Genomic DNA, 19,896 nt, shown 5'->3' on the forward strand with positions numbered 1-19,896 from the left:
ATTATTAAAAGAAGTTGGAAAAAAGATCTTTTTTTCTACTCACTAAAAAAAATTGTTGGTTTTGACGTATATCATTGTCTGTTTACATGAGATCGGGTACATGCTAAATAGACTTATTTGTTTCTATTCTAACAAATGGTTGATAAAAAAAAACACATTTGATGCCTATGATAGTGATGCTAACTACATAGTAGCGCAATAAAAAAAAATTATGAACGATATTTAACGAAATAATGTCTAAAGTAATTTCAAATTTTGAGTGAAATTATTGTTATGATATCAAATTTTTGAAAGGACTTTTTATCTTGCACTATTTAATAGTGTATTCTAAAGATATATATGTGCTCACATGGACATAAAAAATACTATTGCATAATTATAAGCAGTAACCTGGGAACATATATATATTTTTAAAATATATTATTAAATAGTTCTCGGATAAAAAATCTTCCATAAAATTTGGTATCGTAACAATAATTTCGCCAAAGTTGAAGTATTTTTCAGACTCTTTCCCCATATTTAATAAAAGGTAACATATAACAAATAAAAAATTCATATTTGTATGTTATAGCAAAGTTTGCATAATTGCGCTCTATAGCAAACATAGAAACCGTATAATTTGCTATAAATATACAGTTGAAGCAAATTGTATAAAACGAAGTGAATAAAACAAGAAAGAGAAAGACACTTGGGCAGAATACTATATAAAAATGAAGTGTATAAAACAAATTGTATTATTATAAGTGTATAGAACGATTATATACAATTTGAATTTGTATAAAAAGAGAAAGAGAGAAAGACAAAAGAGACCTGACAAGGAATATACAATTGAATTGAATTGTATAAAACGAGAAAGAGAGAAATTAGATACAATTACAAAATTGTATAAAACGAGAAAGAGAGAAAGGTAAAAGAAACTGGGTAGGGGAGTATATTTATTGTATAATTATAAGTGTATCGGACGAAAATATATGTACTTGCATGTGTATATACAATTTTCTCACACTTTATACAAATAAAAACTTAATTTATACATTTCGCTTCTGTTTGTATAAGTGAGAAAGGCGAGGGTGGCGAGCGAGAATTGGGAGAGTCGCGAGCGATATCTGGAAGAGTGGCGAGCAAGATCTGGAAGAGGAGAACAAAAATATATGTATTTATACATTTTCTCTGCTTAATATAATTAGAAACAATTTTTATACACTTGTGTTTGTATAAGAAGTGAGGAAGCGAGCGAGAGATTGGAGATGAGTGGTGAGCGAGATATTTGGAAGAGAGGCGTCTGACAATTATTTACAAATGTTTGCTATGGAGCACAATTAAATCAAACCCTAGCTACTTCAGTTATTTTAAGTTATTAATTTGTTATTATATATAATTTTTCCCTTTAATAAAATACAAGAAATATATTTGTATTTGAATACGTGATTCTCTTATATCAAGGAGTTCTAAAAGAAAATTATATACGTATAATTTTGACGAATTGAATTCCTAAAATTAATAAGATAGATGAGATTTTTTTTTCTACAAAACTTTTAGATCACATGGAAAATATGCACTTATATGCCATTTTACCGTGTGCATAAAAAAAATTAGGCAACTTACCATAATGGATGTTGAAAATAATAATTCAAAATTACACTAGCAATTCTAGGTTACATAGGATTTATTATTTGGTAATTTTGTTAGTGCTATTCCATATTGGAATACGTTTTCTAATCCTACTTTAATTTGGTTTATTAGTATTATAAATAGGCATGCTTTATTACCTAGTTTCTTGTAGTAAATTAGAGTTTCTGAGTTTATAAACAAAAAATTTTCCATGGGATCATTGGTTGATAGTTTTGCTTTGCATAATTTGAACAAGAAAATCGTGATGGGTGACAATGGTTATGTTTTTGAAGACGTTCCTCATTTGTCTGATTACATTCCTAGTCTTCCTACGTATCCTAATCCATTGAAGAAAAATCCTTCCTATTCAGTCGTCAATCAGTATTTTGTCGATGAAGATGATACAGTTGCTCAAAATATTGTTGTCCGCAAGAACAGTCCAAGAGGGATACATTTTCGTCGAGCTGGTCCTTCCCAAGACGTTTATTTTAAGGCGGATGATGTTAATGCATGTATTGTAACATGTGGAGGTTTATGCCCTGGTCTCAATACAGTTATCAGGGAAATAGTATGTGGCTTGTACTCTATGTATGGTGTAGCAAGAGTCATGGGGATAGATGGAGGATATCGAGGTTTCTATTCCAAAAACACGATTCCATTGACACCTAACGTTGTGAATGATATCCATAAACGTGGTGGAACGATTCTTGGGTCATCTCGAGGAGGTCATGTTACTAAGAAGATAGTAGATAGCATTCAGGATCGAGGAATTAATCAGGTTTATATAATTGGAGGAGATGGAACGCTTAAAGGAGCATCGTTGATATTTGAGGAAATTACGAGGCGTGGTCTAAATGTTGTAGTTGTTGGAATCCCCAAGACAATAGATAACGATATACCAGTTATTGACAAGTCTTTTGGTTTTGATTCTGCGGTTGAGGAAGCTCAACGTGCTATTAGTGCTGCTCATGTTGAAGCTACGAGTTTTGAGAATGGAATTGGGGTTGTGAAGTTAATGGGACGGGATAGTGGGTTTATAGCAATGTATGCTAGTCTTGCTAGTCGAGATGTTGATTGTTGTTTGATTCCAGAATCCTGTTTCTATCTTGAAGGACGCGGTGGACTGTTTGAGTATATCGAACAAAGGCTGAAAGAGAATGGACACATGGTTATCGTTGTAGCTGAAGGTGTTGGACAAGATGATGAGCAAGTTGATGTTGGTTTATGGATATCGACAAGGATAAAGGAGCATTTTTCGAAAGAAAAGAAGATGATGATCAATCTGAAGTATATAGATCCAACATACATGATTCGGGCTATTGCAAGTAATGCATCTGATAATATGTATTGCACTCATCTTGCTCAAAGCGCGGTACATGGAGCAATGGCTGGGTACACAGGCTTTACGGTTGGTCCTGTCAACAACACACATGCTTACATACCCTTTGATAGAATCACTGAGAAACAAAACAAGGTTGACATTACAGACATGATGTGGGCACAACTTCTATCTTCAACTAATCAACCTAGCTTCTTGTCAACAGCGAGATCAGCTGATAATATTGAAGCAAACAAGGACGAAGAACCACCTATTCAATTATCAGATGAAGAAACAAATCAACTTAGCTTCTTGACAACCAGAGTCGATATAAATGAAGCAAACAAGAACAAAGAACCACCTACTGAATTATCAGATGGAGAAACAAATTAAATTCTTGCTCTAATTAGTGACTTTTTGAACATTATACAAAAATAAATATATAGTCCCATGTAAAAAATAGTTTGCTAATTTGTGAGACAATCCTACACTTGTGTAATCTCAATAAAATTGCTTTACTGAACGAAGCCAATAATCCAACATTTATATATATCAGATTTGTATATAACTTGTATCCATTGCCTTGTGTTTGTAAAATACCTAAAGCAGTCTGTAAAGATATTCAAGGATGAACACATGTAGTCTGTAGAGAGTTTCAAGAAATGAGATCTTGTCATAATATGACCAGAATACAACATTTTCCACTAACAACAAAACTAAAGCAGCGATTGACTAAATTATATTCCATTTATAGTGATTTTTTTTTTAGTAAAAATTTAAGAAATCCCATACTGTAATTCAACAATTACACTTTGTCCCGACAAATTTAGTATTTACTAAAAATCCCTTAAAATTTTTGTGTCGTGATACTTTAGACTCTAGTGATACATGGTAAATGATACATGGTAAATTTAAACTGTTAAGAAAAAAATGGGGAAAAAACAGTACATTTAAACTTGTTAACTAAAATAGCTTAATTTACGATAACAGATCATTAATCAGCACTAAATTAGCACGTAATTGAATATTAATTTCAAATTTTGAAAATCAAAGATTATATCATCTATTTTGAATACAATTTTCAAAACCGCATGATACATAGAAAACATTATGATACACAGCAAATTCATGTATCAATGCATCGTCTAAAACACTATACACACTGATTCAAAATGTATCAGCAAGCACACTTGATGGATTCAAAATGTATCAATGCATCATCTAAAACACTATACACACTTGATGGATTCAAAATGTATCAGCAAGCACACTGATTCAAAATGTATCAGCAAACACTTCATGTATCAATCCATCGTCTAAAACACTATACACACTGATTCAAAATGTATCAGCAAGCACACTTGATGGCGCAGTTATTGAAATTAATCACTGATACATGATAAAAATTTACGATAAAAATTTGGAATAATTTCAGATTGAGTTAGTAGGTTTCTTTTTTTAACATTAAAGACAAAAAGGAACAGATTGATTTTTCAAAGAGTTCAAAACTATAAACAAATATATATAATTTAAAACTCTTACATAGAGAAGAATTAAGAAGAAAAATTGGGATCGTCTGTGATAATTGGGTCGGCATCGACCCGATTTTCAGCAAAATCATCAACTTGGATTTGATCAAGCACAAGTACTAATCCCATGGCAAAGGCACAATCAAACCCAAGCTTTATTGAGAGAGAGAAAACGTCTTTTCCAAGCACCACAAGAGCACAAGCATCCAATTTTCAGAAATTTCAAATTTTTTGAATTTTGAAATTCAAAATTTCATATTAAATGTTGTGAAACATTTTTAATTAAAATTAATAATTCAAAATTCAAAAAGTGGAAGATTGAGTGTTTTAGTGAAGAAAAAATAGGCATGATATGGGGAAGTGTGTGTTATAGGAGAGAGAAGACTATGTATCTCTAAACTTCTACTAAAATTAAAAAAAAGGAAATTATGTAATATTTAAAAAAAGAAGGAAAAATTAGAGAATATTAAACTTATAGTTGTGTATTTAAGTTATTTTTTCTTTTTTTTAACCCTCTCTAGTAGCTTTCACCCCTTTTGTTTCCTTAGTGACTCAAACTCGCAATCTTTGGATTGAAAGTGAGGAGTGCTTGCAATCAGAACAACACTCCTCTCGTTCATTTTTAGTGATCGGATTTATCCTTTTGTAGAGTATTATTCTGATCGTTAAAATTCAATCCGATCATAATTATTTTTATCATATGAATTCAAGCACACAGATATTTGAACACATACGAAAGAATCATTATTCCGTACAAATTTCATAGTTAACTAGAAAGAAGCATAACACTACATTGAAATACAAAAAAACCTATCTAAATTGTAAGACATTATAATTGTCTCCCAACAAATGTGGAAATAAAGTTATTACTCCAATAGAGAAAAATGAGTTTTTTTTTTCTTCTAATTTTGAAAAGATCATGTGGCATTTTTGACTCATTAAAATAAATATAATACTAATAAGATCTTTTTTTACATTTATTGGACCAATATATAAACGAGGAACAGCTCTAAAGTGAAAAGCTACTTTTGTCCTAACAAAAACCCTAACTAGAAACAGCGCTCTCTTCAAAAACCAATCACAGAATGAACGCAATCTCCAGCTTCTGCATAAACTGAATTGGAATTCGGAATAGGTTTTGGTGAAGTTGCTTGCCACTGCTTTTGTTGAATTTTCTCGCCACCATTAACGAGCTGTAAGTTCTAAACTATCTTTGAAATGCCCATTTTTATGTACAATTTACAGTCCTTTAAGATACACTCCCCCAACAAAGTTATGATACCCTGTAATTTGATAGTTGAACCGATGCAAATCTTGCACATCGAAATCCTCCATAAATCATTTCTGTTTAGCTTAGTTTGTTTTAAGTTTTGACATTCTGAATTTATATTGATACATAATCCATTAAGATTATTCACTTTTACTAAAAAAAAATAATAAAAAACAGAAATTGATGGCTAAATTGATCATTCTAGAATAAATCCCACCTGAAACTGTTGCCGGAAAAATAACATGTGCAGGGACTGTTATTTGTGGATTTCTAACTTTTCCCACTTCTCATCTGTAAACTGTTTCATATCTGCCACTAAATCTAAAAAACAACTAATATAAAATTGCTATCCTTTACTTTATGTTTTCTATAACCCTTGATATTAACATTGTATTCACTTCGCATCTCTACCTCTAAGCATCCAGATGTAGAACACATGGCGACTGAAACTGAACTATCAAAACACAGTATACCGATTAACAAGATACCAAAATGCTCCGTCGAATGGGTGATGTGAGTAGGTTTCATTAATACCTTACAAGAATAATTCAAGGCATGAAGGCACTTCCCGAACGCTAATATTAGTTGACGAAGAGGTGATATCTCGCTTAAATCAATACTAGGGGACAAAAATTCAAGCAACACTATTAAATAAGCATATTGAAACATGGAAGAATTTCTTGAAGTCAAATAAGAGTTACTAAATTGAGAATGGCCTGTTAGATCGGCTCAACCCCAACTTCTCTTCGGTGCACAAAGAAGTTGAACTGTTCTTTACCGACCACACGATCACACGATCATAACAGGGAAATTGTCAAATGATGCCATATTTGGTAAATCTTCACACAAATTATTGGCTATTTCCATTCTCAGATACATAAGAACTATCACTAATTTACATGACCTCTGTTCAGACTTGATAATTGTAACTTATCATTGCTAAGGTCTTAGATGAACTTAAAAAATCATTATGCTCGCTGCAATTTGTTGGTTTTCTGGGAAATAGTTCTTGTTCTTTCTTTTGGTTAAACTAGTAATAGAAATGTGGTTAATTCTAGCCAAACGACTTAATTAATTATCTGATCTCAGCTAATGACTCTGATTACCATGAATTTTAATAGGTACTCACTATGGATTCGAATCTTGGAGCAGATTCATATACAACGCTATCGGAAGATGAAGCCCCGTTACAACTTGAAGGTTCAGAGATTCTTTTACTTCCTTACAATGAAGTAACCTTAGCTGCTGGAAACATGTCAAAATAAGGTCCTCAGCTGCTCTTGGATGGTTTTGGAGATTTATTTAATGAACCCGACTCGGATGCACAACATTCTCAACATTCTGAACAACTTTAGTACAATGCTGCTATTTCTTAGGCCATTGAACTCGGAGCAAAAAAATTGGTTGCTTCCTATCCTACTTATTTTAAGGTATCAAATTTTGTGACAATCTTTTATATTGACATTAAACCTTCTATTGCATCTTGGCGTGTTGTATTTACATCAACTTCCTGGAGCTTAAAATAGTGAGTTAGTTGATCTACCTGTTAAAGCATGCATGTGTTGTTAGTGATTATTTGTTAAGTCTTCTGAAATGTCTTCATATTTGTTGCCTGTTTGGCCACATCACAATGAGAATGTTCGATTATATTTATCTGTTTGATCCTTTGAGATCTCCATTCATCTGGCATATGTTAGTTGTCTTACAAGGTTGCTTTGATTTAAAGACTCATGATTCTAGTGAGAAGTCGTGAGTGGGGGCTCTGATCATTAGGCGTTGGAAGTTTAAATTTCAATCTCTACCTAAGCATTACACTTTTGAATGGGTTTTCTGAATTTCCATCACCCATCATGATTCTTTTATTTAACGGATATATTTTTAGGAAAGGTTCGTACTAGGAGTTTCTATGCTTAGTGGAATTTGTAGCATAGGTTGTGTTATAGTTGAGGGAGGAAAATTTAAAATATTGCAAATAGGGGTCGAATTGATTTCATATTTCATTCTGTTGATCTATATATTGGAATTTTTCCTGATGTGTGTGAGGACCACGACTGTGGCAATAGTGAGACAAACTATGGTTCTCGGAGGAGCCAAGCAAATGGAAAATAATAGAAGTTTGCTTTAATTTTGACAAAAGAGTTCATAAGTTGGTGTTAATTTCATATGAAGGATTATCACAGACTGGTTCTGTTCTTTTGCTACCATTTCGGTTGTTTATTTAGAAAATAAAACGAAGGATTCATAGAGCTAACTCTAACTTGCTCGGTATTAGAAGACTTTAGAAGAATGATGACCTTGAGATGACAGAAAAGGGGGAACTGAGTTGCAAAACTTTAGTACTTATATTATGGACTTGCAAATTTTTTGTAATCTAAAACTAGAACTAGAAAGCTGATGTCTAGACAACATTTGGCTAAGAGCCAGTGTTTTGGGAAGCGGGAAGCGAGAAGCGGAAAAAAACGATGAGGGCTTGCTTCATAGAAGCGAGAAGCGTGAAGCGAAGCACACACTTTTTTTTTAAAAAGGTGACATTTAGTATAAAAATAAAAATATATTAATAACTAAATAGAGGTAATATAGTCTTAGATTTAATGAAAAATAGATAGTCAATAATACTCATAAGTCATAACATATAAAGCAAAAAATAAAAAACTACAGCAGAGAAGAGTCATGTTTGCATTACCCAAAGAGGAGAAAAGGAAAATTAAAAAGAGCAACAGGAGAAGCATATCGAAGAGAAAAGAAACTCACCGATCAGATGAAGCTGGTGAAGTGAGAGCAGTCGCGGTCGTGAAGAAGAGAAGGAGCGAAAGAAGAGTAAAGTCGTAAAGTCGTGAAAGAAAATTAAGTCGTATCTATTTCAGAAATTAAAAAAAAACTATTTTTTTTTAAAAAATCTAATTGTCGCTTTTTTATAAAAAGCGCGCTTTATTGCGCTTTTCCCACACTGTCGCTTCTCGCTTCTTTATCTGAAGCGAGCGCCTTTTTCAGATCGCATCGCCTCAGGAGAAAGAAGCGCATTGGTAGGCCTCGCGTTGAAGCGCCCTTTTATGCGCTTTTCACAACACTCTAAGAGCTTCTGAGGCGAATGACCCAATCAAAGATGCCAATAAGAGGATGTGACTTTTGTGGCTGTGAAAGCGAAGGATAATCGGATATGTGGTTTGATTGACACGGTGTAAAGAGCAATACTACTCTGACTGACAATAAGCAGATGGAATTTAAAGAAAAAGTTATCGTCACAAGGAAATATTTGAACATAGACAAAAGAGAGATTTGACAAAGAGGCATTACCAATGTTTTGGATTGGCAAACCTTGTCCATTACTAACACCTGGATTAGGTGATGCAGATAACGTAGTAACAATATCCTTAATATCAGATAGCAATAACAACAATATACGTGAGGGTAGGATCTTACTCCTATCTTTGTAGAGGAGAAAAGTTATTTTCGATAGACCCTCGGCTTAAAAGAAGAAGAATCATTGCCATAACTTGTGCATTGTTGCATAATTTTATACCATTGATGAAATATTCATGGAATATGAACACGATGATATGGTTGTTAATGACAATGACTAACAACAGGCTTGAAATAATAATGTTATTTCATCTTCTCGATCATCTAATAGGGAAATTCATGTCCAACGTGATAGAGATTGTTCATACTATATGGGAGGATTAGTAGTTTCATGATTGCATGAGTAGGTTATCAAAAACTCAACATAAGACGACATTTACCACATCCTGACATGTCACACTGTTTATCATTATTAGTCATGGAAAGCTCACACCTTGATGATAATCATAGAACTTGTGGGGGATCTTGGGCAACCTAACAATTTCTCATTCAACCAAAAATAATATCAATTTTCACCGTTTATACTTCATTGAACATCTCCGGCACTCTCTTATCTTTGATACAATAGACTATTGCTCCACAAATTTTTTACAACCTCTAGTAAGCTAGTTAAGCCCAACTCAGATCCACCTAATTTTATAAGATTTAGGTGAATCAAACATATGTATCATAACCAACACTTTATAATATGACCTTAAGTTAAAAATTAGCATTTGACCGCATTGCTAGCATCAATCATAATTGGCTACAAAATCTTTCTGACAAACAAACACTTTAAACCTCTTCCATCCTAGAAAATGCCTAAAAGGTATTACCTCCCCATAAAAGTACCTTGATGTCATCGACAAAGTTTGCAAAACACAACATCTCATAACCCTAGTTGTGTGAAAAGTGTGGGTAGTCAATCTAAAGAAACAATCTAGTTGAAAATTTTGAAACATATCCACATCCAAAATGCGTCAAAGAAAAGTTTCATGAGAAACGAAACAACCATAACATTTGGTATGTCACAAGGACAAGATTACAAGAACAAACACTTAATAAGTAACATAGACAAATTCAAGATTTTCACCAATAGTAAATCAAAAACTAAATATAAAGTAACATTTATGGGTGCACCAAAATAGATAACGACTTGTAACCTAGACATGAAAAGTTCCCTCCTCGCAAATGATCACATAATTGGTTGAGGATCTTGGGCAACATACCAATTTCTTAGCCAATCGAGATGAATATCGAGAAGCACAAATACTACATTTTTTCTCTTTGATATAATTAAGAACTTCTCCAAAACTTTTGTATTCTTCAGTAGATTTTCTGAGAGTTTGAAAAGATTATCATAAACCCAAATAAGATGCTTCTTCAAACAGATCTTGAAAGCATTGACAACGTTAACATTCTTGAGGTTGGGAAACTCTAAGCTTGATAAGAAATGATATTCTTTGGCTAAATATCGCAACTTAAATGTGCATTGCTCAAGATCCAACTTGAAAGAGAATATAGTCAAATGAAAATCATAATGCACAAAAAGTTACAAAGAATGATTTCATAGGACAAGTGTCTGGTATAGAATAGTTTTTGCATCGACCAATCTTCAATGGTTCTGGGAAAATGATTAAAAAAATTTGTTCCTTTTAGGATGACTATTGGGATAAGTAGACCAAACCTTAAGTAATAACTCTTAAGTTTGTCAACAATTGTTTAATATGAAGTTTTCTAGTGACAAATGTCTCATTCGTGATAATCAAAGATATATATGCATGATTGTATCCCTTTCAGAACAACGTTCAATATAGGGAAGGGGAGGGATGTTAGAACTTCCTAAAATGAATGTGCAAATAAGAGAGCAAAAGTTGTAGGAAGTTACAAAAGTAGTTGCCATGGTTATATTAAGTGTCTCCACATGAGGCGAGGCGAGGCTCGTAACAAGATATCTATTCTATAGAAATAATAGTCTATGTCAATCCTGAGTTAGACACTTGCATTTCAATTTTAAAAGCAACATCTTATCAAACTGCATTAGTACCTGAGGTGGTCATCCCAATGAAGTGAACGATCGAGAAACCAAGAACAAATGAAAGGAAGAAAATCTTGTGTAGACAAATAATGTTATGAAAAATTTGACCATCTAACAATGTAGCTAAATGGTAGAAGAAGTACCGACTTTCGAAAGTTGATAGAAAGAATGCAAAAAGTCGGGAGAGTTTTGTATTCATATCAATAGTTTTTGTAAAAAGTTTAAAAGTTGTCAAATTGTGTTATATTCTCAGTGTTTTCTCTTTTGATATCTATATATTAAAAAGCAAATAAGGTCAACATACCTCGATGAAGCAAGTCCCAAAAGTTAACTCAGTTGCATTCCTCAACTTTTGAAGATAATCTTCGATGAGTATCTTTATAACTTGATGCTCATCAGGACCTTGATCAAACCAAGTCCAGTTCATTTGGAAAGTAAGCTTCGCACTGACTAGAGATGATACATTTACTAGCCTACACTTGAGATCATACATATATCTAGAGATCTCCAAATGTTGAACATGTGGGGTAAAAATATCCAAAGAGAGATCATCAGAGTTATAGTACGACAAATGATTTTCGAACTTAAGCCTCTTTAAATTTGAAGAACTAATTTCCATATGACGGAATCCGGAGAATTCAAGAAATTCAAGGATTTCCAAAGCAGGACAACCGGAGAGTATGTTTACAATTCCGTCATCATCTAAGGTTATGTCATTCAACCGTAGGGTCTTTAAAGACTTCCACTCTATGACGACTTCCTTGTCAAGTATACAACAAGTGAGATCTAATGTTATCAAGGAAGTCATTCTCATATGAATCTGACAACAGTATAATATTTTCAATATTCTTTTCAACAACAGTACCAAGCCATCGGGAGATCGGGAACAATAATTTATTTTTATTTTTCACCTCATTAGTAGGAACCCATCGGCTAATTGTGAAATCTACAATGTCATCAACAAAACCGACTCGTTGCTCGTATTTGGATAGGTGGGTGAAATTCAAATGGAAGTTTTTAATTTTTGAACAAGTAGAATGATCTAATACGTAATCGACGAAGGATATGAAGTTTTTCCTTTGCGATTTATCTTTACAAGAGAAAAAGAAGCTATCAATTGAAGGCCATAAATGCTCCCACCTTTTCGAGAGAACAGATGTTGTGAAGGCATCTTTTGTTGGCAAAAGTGAGAGAATTAGAATAAGAAGAGAATCGGGCAACTTACTGATTCGGCTCTGATCTTCAACTCTTTTCATTTTCTTATTTGTCTCTTCAACTCTTTTGTAAGGTCGTAGGTCCATCTTTTGCTTTGTCTGCACCTTTTTGCACCCAAAACGATGAATTTATGACCTTGCAAAAAAGATTGAAGCGACAAATAAGCAAATGAAAAAAGTTGAAATCCAAAGTCGAATCAGTAAGTTGCTGGATTCTCTTTTTATTCAGATTCTCTCACTTTTGCCGATGAAAGATGTCTTCACAACATTGTTTTGTCTCAAAATGGTGGGAGCATCTATGACCTTTAATTAATAACTTCAATTTTCTCTTAGTAAAAGATAAATCGCACTCAAAATGGTGGGAGCATCTATGACCTTTAATTGATAACTTCTTTTTCTCTTAGTAAAAGATAAATCGCAAAGGAAAAACTTTATATCCTTTGTCGATTATGTATTAAATCATTCTACTTGTTCCAAAATTAAAAACTTCCATTTGCATTTCACCCACCTGTCCAAATACAAGCAACAAATTGGATTTGTTGATAACATAGTAGATTTCATGATCAGCCGATGGGTTCCTACTATAAAGGTGAAAATAAAAATAAATTATTGTTCCGAATCTCTTGTTGACTTGCTACTATTGTTGTAAGATTCATTTGAGAATAACTCCAGTGACTTGCCTGACACTATCTATAAGTGTTCATCCTTGATAACATTGAATCTCACGTGTTGTACACTTGATAAGGAAATTGTCATAGATTGAAAGTATTTAAGGACCCTACGGTTGAATGACATAATTGTAAACATACTCTCAGGTTGTCCTGCTTTGAAAATCCTCGAATTCTCCGAATTTGATCATTTGGAAATCAATTCATCAAATTTAAAGAGGCTTAAGTTCGAAGTCGTATGATGATGACTCTGATGATCTGTCTTTGAATATTTTTGCCTCGCATATTTAAAATTTGGAGATCTCCGAAGATATGTATGATCTCGGGTGTAGGCTAGTAAATATATCCTTTATGGTTAGTGCTAAGCTTACTTTCCAAATAAGTTGTGCTTGGATTGCTTAAGGTACCTTTAATGTTGGTGCCACGTTGCGTTTGGAAGAGCATCAAGTTATAAGAAGACTGTTGAAGATAATCTTCAAAAGTTGAGCAATGCAACCGAGTTAACGATAGGGAATTGGTTCACTGTGGTTTCTTTTGTCATGAAGACCTTATTTTCTTTTTGGTATATAGATAACATAAAGAGACAACATCCACTTTCGGATATACCACAATTTCGAGAATTTTACACATTATACAAAGATTTTTGGTGTTAATACAACTCTCTTGACTTTTTCCAATCGTTCAGTCAACTTTCTAAAGTCGGGTACTTCTTCTACTATCTACCTACATTGTTAGATGGTCAGATTTGGCTTAACTTTATCAATCTAGATAGGATTTTTCTTCCTTTTTATTGTTCTTGACTTCTCGATCGTTTACTAGTTTCATTGAGATTACCACATCATGTAGTGATGCAATTTGTAAAGATGTCGCTTCCAGTATTGAAATGCAAATGTCTAACTTTGGATTTGCTTATCACAACTTTTTATATCTATGGAGTAGCTATCCCATTGGGAGCCTCGCCTCGCCTCGCCTCATGGAGACACTCAACATAAATACTGAAACTACTTTTGTAAGTGCTTCATGCTACTTTTGCTCTTTTATTTGCACATTCTTTTTAGGTCGCTTTCCAGTATGAACAGTGTTACAAAACAGATGTAAACAATGTCGTACACATGAATTTTTTAAAACTTTACATTTAAAGAAGTGAACAAGTCACTATAACAACATCATACTAAGAAGAAAATTCAAATTATATAAAGAAAACATATTCAAGTGCTCCCTTCATTCCCTCATACAATAAAATCATTGTTTTGTGACATTTGTGCATTATGATTGTAATTTGACTTTATTCTCTCTCCAGATGGGTCTTGAGCGATGCACATTTAAGTTAGGATACTTGGCCCAAAAACATGATATTCATTACCTTTCAAGCATAGAGTTTCCCAACCTTAAGAATGGCAACGTTATCAATTCTTCCAATATGTGTGTGATGGAGCATCTTGAATGGGATGATGACGTTCTGTTCAAAATTTTTACTAAAGAATGCAATATTTTAGAAGTTCGTAATTATATCAAGAAGAAGAGTTTGTAGGATCTACTCAATGAAGTGTACTTCTTGATATTCACTTCGATTCTCCGAGAAATTGGTTAGTTGCCCAAGATCCTCAACCAATTTTGTGATCATTTTCCAGGAAAGAGCTTTCCGTGACTAAATTGCACAAGTGTTAACTTTGTATTTAGTTTTTGATTTATTGTTGGTGAAAATTTTGCGTTTGTCTATGTGACTAAAAACTAATTGTTCTTGTTATCTTGTCCTTGTGACATATATACCAAATGTTATAGTTGTTTGGTTTCACGTGAAACTTTTTTTGTTTCCCTATTGACTAGGCTCACTTTTTCTCATAATTAGGTTAATGAAATCCTGTGTTTTGCAAACTTCTAATTTTTGGGTTTTTTGGCCTCAACTTTAGTAGTTGGATTGGTATTTTCTACCCTTTCTGATTATTCGTGTACTGATGGCTTACATGCGTCTGCCAAAATGGAAAACTGGTTCAATCTCTATTTAATGTAATAACTAAATTTTTCATCTTAACGGAAACAAATACTATCTCACTATTTGAAAAACAAAAGCATTAATGGAATAATTAATTAATTTAAACATATTTTAAGGGAAAGAGCAAAATATCTAAAGTGAGATGTCATTTGGCTAAGAAAAGATCATATGCTCACATAGCTGGCTATGTATAAAATTTGGGTCTCATTTGTAATGGAGGTTTGAATCTTAATCATTCAAATTCAACTCATTAAGTGTGTTTGGTTTGTAGGTATGAATCTGAGTGATCTTGATACTTAGATCTTATGCAAATCATGTGTATTCAGATTCAAATCTCTTAATCTTAATAGAAAAAAATGAGGTCTTAAACTCGTTCACTTGCTGAAGATATTAATGAATCCAACCTTAAGCATTAATGACAATTAGTAAACATGTAAATTCTCAAGAGCTTGCAATCCATTCTGCCCTAAATGACAATTATTTGTTAATTCTACTCCTAAAAGCTTGATGATAATCATCGTAACTATCTTCAACCAAAAACTAATGATATCAACGACGAACGTGCGCGGAAAGATAGAGTTAAGGTGCATTCGTGCGTCATTAAATCAGTGGATCAGAATATAGTTATAATTGTTTTTAACTATGAAAAATGCACAAAATTGACAAATCAAACAAGTTATTTTTATTTTATGCTACACTTTTTAATTAGTATGAGAATAGATGATGCAATAGTTAAAAATGAAAAAAAAAGGAAAGTAAATTAGAAAAGAATATGAATCATATGTGATGATTATTTGAAAAAGGAATTAAGGATTTACTTTATGAAGTAGAAATAAAAATAAAAATATAATATTAAGGAGATAAGAGAACTCTTTTTTGGAGTGAAAAAAATAGAAATTTGGGTTGGAGTTGATTTTCTCCAAATATAAGAACTCGGTATATTTGGAGATAAAAATAAAGAATTGGGGCTTATGATAAAATTGTAAATCGACACAAAAACATGGAAAATATGTACTTTATATGCCTTTTTACCGTGCGTAAAAAACATTAGGTAACTTACCATAAATTAAATCCTAATTTGCTTAGGATTTATTATATGGTACTTTATTTGTCCTATTTCATATTGTAATAGGTTTTCTAATCCTACATTAATTTGGTTTATTAGTAATATAAATAGGTGAATTGTCTTATATTTTCTATTAGTGAGATTGAAGAACTGTTGAGTTTATAAATAAAGTATTTTCCTTGTAATTGAATTTGAGTTGAATTATGGGATTATTGGATGATTGTTTTGAAGTGCGGAATTTGAACAAGAAATTCTTGATGGGTAATGATGGTTAGTTTTTGAAGACGTTCCTCATTTATCTGATTACTTTCCTAATCTTTCTACCTATCCTAATCCATTGAAGAACAATCCTTCCTATTCAGTCGTTAATCACTATTTCATCTATGAAGATGATACAGTTGCTCAAAATATTGTTGTCGACAAGAATAGTCCAAGAGGGATACATTTTCGTCGAGTTGGTCCTAGCCAAAATGTTTATTTTAAGCCAGATGCATGTAATTGTAACATGTGGAAGTTTATGTCCTGGTCTCAATACAATTATCAGTGAAATAGTATATGGCTTGTACTCTATGTATGGTGTAACAAGAGTCATGGGGATAGATGGAGGATATCAAGGTTTCTATTCCAAAAAGACGATTCCTTTGACACCCAAGGTTGTGAATGACATCCATAAACGCGGTGGAACAAATTTTGGGTCATCTCGAGGGGCTCATATTACGTATAAAATAGTTGATAGCATTAAGGATGGAGGAATTAAGCTAGTTTATATAATCACAGAAGATGGAACGCTGAAAGGAGCATCGTTGATATTTGAGGAAATTACGAGGCATGGTCTGAATGTTGCAGTAGTTGGAATCCCCAAGACAATAGATAACGAGATACCAGTTATTGACAAGTCTTTGGGTTTTGATTCCGCAGTTGAGGAAGCTCAACGTGCGATTAGTGCTGCTCATGTTGAAGCTATGAGTTTTGAGAATGGAATTGGGGTTGTGAAGTTAATGGGACGGGATAGTGGGTTTGTAGCAATGTATGCTAGTCTTGCTAGTCGAGATGTTGATTGTTGTTTGATTCCAGAATCCCGTTTCTATCTTGAAGGACATGGTGGAGTGTTAGAGTATATCGAACAAAGGCTTGAAAGAGAATGGACACATGGTTATAGTCGTAGCTGAAGGTGCTGGACAAGATAATGAGCAAGTTGATGTTGGTTTATGGATATCGAAAAGGATAAAGGAGCTTTTTTCGAAAGAAAAGAAGATGGTGATCAATCTTAAATATATAGATCCGACATACATGATTTGAGCTATTCCAAGTAATGCATCTGACAATGTGTATTGCACTCTTCTTGCTCATAGCGTGGTACATAAAGCAATTTCTGGGTACACAGGCTTTATGATTGGTCCTGTCAAGAACACACATTCTTACATACCCTTTGATAGATTCACTGAGAAACAACACAAGGTTGACATTACAGACATCACGTGGGCATAACTTCTATCTTAAATTAATCAACCTAGCTTCTTGTCAACAACGAGATCAGCTGATATAATTGAAGCAAATAAGGACAAAGAACCACCTACTCAATTATCAGAGAAGAAACAAATCCTTGCTAATTAGTAACTTTTTGAACATTATCATTCTTAATAAGTGGTGGTTTCGTCGGACTATCTAAGGGTATTTCTGTTTTTTACTTTTAAAATGTCCGATTAACGTCTACACTTGTTTAACACAAAATTGACGCGTGGTTTTGCTTCACATCAGCTCAATGTTTATCTCTTATTCTGCTTCTTCTCTTCGTCTCCCCAATATCCAAGTTTCTAGCACTGGATTTCTTTCAAACTTCATACATTTTGTGACTAATTTGTCTCAGGTCTGAGCTCTCTGTTGTGGTAAGTGTTTCTCCAACTAATTTCTCTGTTTGTCTTTGTTTCTGAGCAAATTTTCCTGTATTTTTATCCAATCTTCACATGCATATGTACAAATAGATACTTCAATGCGTGTTTGTTCTCTAATGGTGAATCAAAGGTGTTCGATGATGTTCCTAAATAACCTAACTATTTTGCAAGAATTCTCATTGTTTCTTTTTCGCTGTTAGCCAGGAAATTTTAGTCTTCGATTTCACAATCTTGACGATCTTCGGCAATCTCCAAACAAAATTACTACCAAAATGTGCTCATTAAAGGCAGCACCTGCAGTTGCAAAACACATTTCAACATCTCAGACAAGAGTAGCATGTTCGAGGTCTGTAGTTTATGTCTAATTTTCATCTTCATTTTAATTGCAGAATAGATACAGAGGATTCATAAATGTCCAGCCCCAACTATGTTGAGGTGCGGTTGATTAATGATAAAAATGACAAACCAGTACTAACAATTCGTTAGTATGCCTCTCTCTTCAGTATTGGTTGCCTATCTAATGTGATCTTTTGGTGCTCTCGGGTCATTTGTTTAAGTCCTTCGCGCTCTTCTCTTATTTCTAAATTTTCTGTTGTATCAAAAAGCAGGTGCAACTTGAACCAATATTTATATGTTCCCTCTGTTTCTTGGAATAGGAAAAAAGGAATGTTTAGATAAGTTTCACATTTTGGACTACAAAGTTGCTCATTAGATTTTACTTTTGGGAATCGGTAAGTTGAACCTTAGATATTAATCTTCACCTCTTCAGTCCTTTGTTAAGCTTTACGTAGTTTTTACGTTTTGGTAAAACAAAGTTATGTAGCCAAGCTGCAAAATCTGTTGTTGGAATTGTTTCTTTTGTGAATTAGAATCATAAATGCCTAAGTAATCAATGTGTGTGCTTATAGCTATTATAGATCAACCAGAACTGATTCTTTTCTTTATTTTTCTTTTTACATTTATCAACATTTTCTTTTCTTGGTATAATGAACAGTGTGTTGTAACTTTTCCCCCAAATAAATAATCAAAAATTTCAAGGGAACAGGAAGTGAAACTATTGGTACTCAAAGGTTCTTTTTCTCATTTTTTTTCATATTCCGTAAGTTATTCATTGGTAATTTTAATGTGTACTACAATGTAGCAGGCAAATATTATCTTCTTTGTTCCTGTCTGTAGACTTCACTTGAAATTCCGTATAAGATGAGTGAGCCTCCTATATATTATGGGGTTATCAGTTCTGCTATTATACTCCTCTTAGAGTACTATGAATCCAAGATGAGTTGTTGATCAGAAAGACATAAAGGTATGCAGTGTCCTTTAGGACACTGATGGGTGTCGATGATAATTCCAAAAGAATTGAAGATTGTGCCTAAATGTTGTTAGGAGTGGATTGATCAGTCACTTCTTCAATTTTATTTTCTATACTATTCATCATTTTTAAGTTCTTGCATAGTGTTAAGCTCAATCAATTTAACTAAGAGGAAGTAAAAGAATTTCTGAGCAAAATATAAGAAGGTAAAGGAGAATATGGTACACAATGAGGGATTATATCTCATTGTAATTCGACGAAAGGATGTGCATGTTAGTATTGCCAATGGTGAAAGACAACCAAAACATCCATCATTTTGGAATTTTACTTTCATCGGCTATGTTGTAAAATCATTTGTTTCTTTTTGTATCATTTAGCAACACTTTTGTAACACCTTCCACTTCTCAGGCACCTTCAAACAAGAAGGTTGTGGTATTGCTTCCACAACCTTTAGCTTAGAAGAGATTGTGATATGTTTTAGTAGTATGTTCAAAGAAAACAAATTATTTAGCCTTTTTAGCAAACTCCCAGTATAATGTTATCTTCCGCAAATGATATTTGTGTCTCAAAACTATGTTGGAGAAAACTTATCAGCACCGGATATTTATACCAAAATTCATTATTATGTAATTTAGTGAAGTAAAACACA

At 33.1% G+C, this 19,896-nt stretch overlaps 1 protein-coding gene, 1 long non-coding RNA gene and 1 pseudogene across 2 annotated transcripts; all 3 read left to right on the plus strand.

Annotated features, from left to right (window-relative positions):
- Positions 1-1,785: 1,785 nt before the first annotated feature.
- On the plus strand, positions 1,786-3,494 carry LOC101259840 (ATP-dependent 6-phosphofructokinase 6-like). The gene has a single exon (XM_004238461.4). It carries the CDS (start codon positions 1,823-1,825, stop codon positions 3,320-3,322), a length of 1,500 nt encoding a protein of 499 aa, XP_004238509.1. The 5' UTR covers positions 1,786-1,822; the 3' UTR covers positions 3,323-3,494.
- A 1,943-nt stretch (positions 3,495-5,437) lies between these two features.
- LOC138348339 (uncharacterized) lies at positions 5,438-19,771 on the plus strand. Its single transcript, XR_011220867.1, has 4 exons — positions 5,438-5,653; positions 6,850-7,158; positions 18,139-18,546; positions 18,618-19,771. It is a non-coding gene; the product is annotated as an uncharacterized lncRNA (long non-coding RNA).
- LOC101260432 (ATP-dependent 6-phosphofructokinase 3-like) lies at positions 16,318-17,798 on the plus strand (annotated as a pseudogene).
- Positions 19,772-19,896: the final 125 nt, after the last annotated feature.

This window comes from Solanum lycopersicum, chromosome 4 (assembly GCF_036512215.1).
Source record: "Solanum lycopersicum chromosome 4, SLM_r2.1".
In the NCBI taxonomy this organism is placed as follows: Eukaryota; Viridiplantae; Streptophyta; class Magnoliopsida; order Solanales; family Solanaceae; genus Solanum; species Solanum lycopersicum.

Bases quoted from the DNA above. Each gene is read 5' to 3' on its own strand.
- LOC101259840 (XM_004238461.4), top strand. From the start codon at position 1,823: ATGGGATCATTGGTTGATAGTTTTGCTTTGCATAATTTGAACAAGAAA.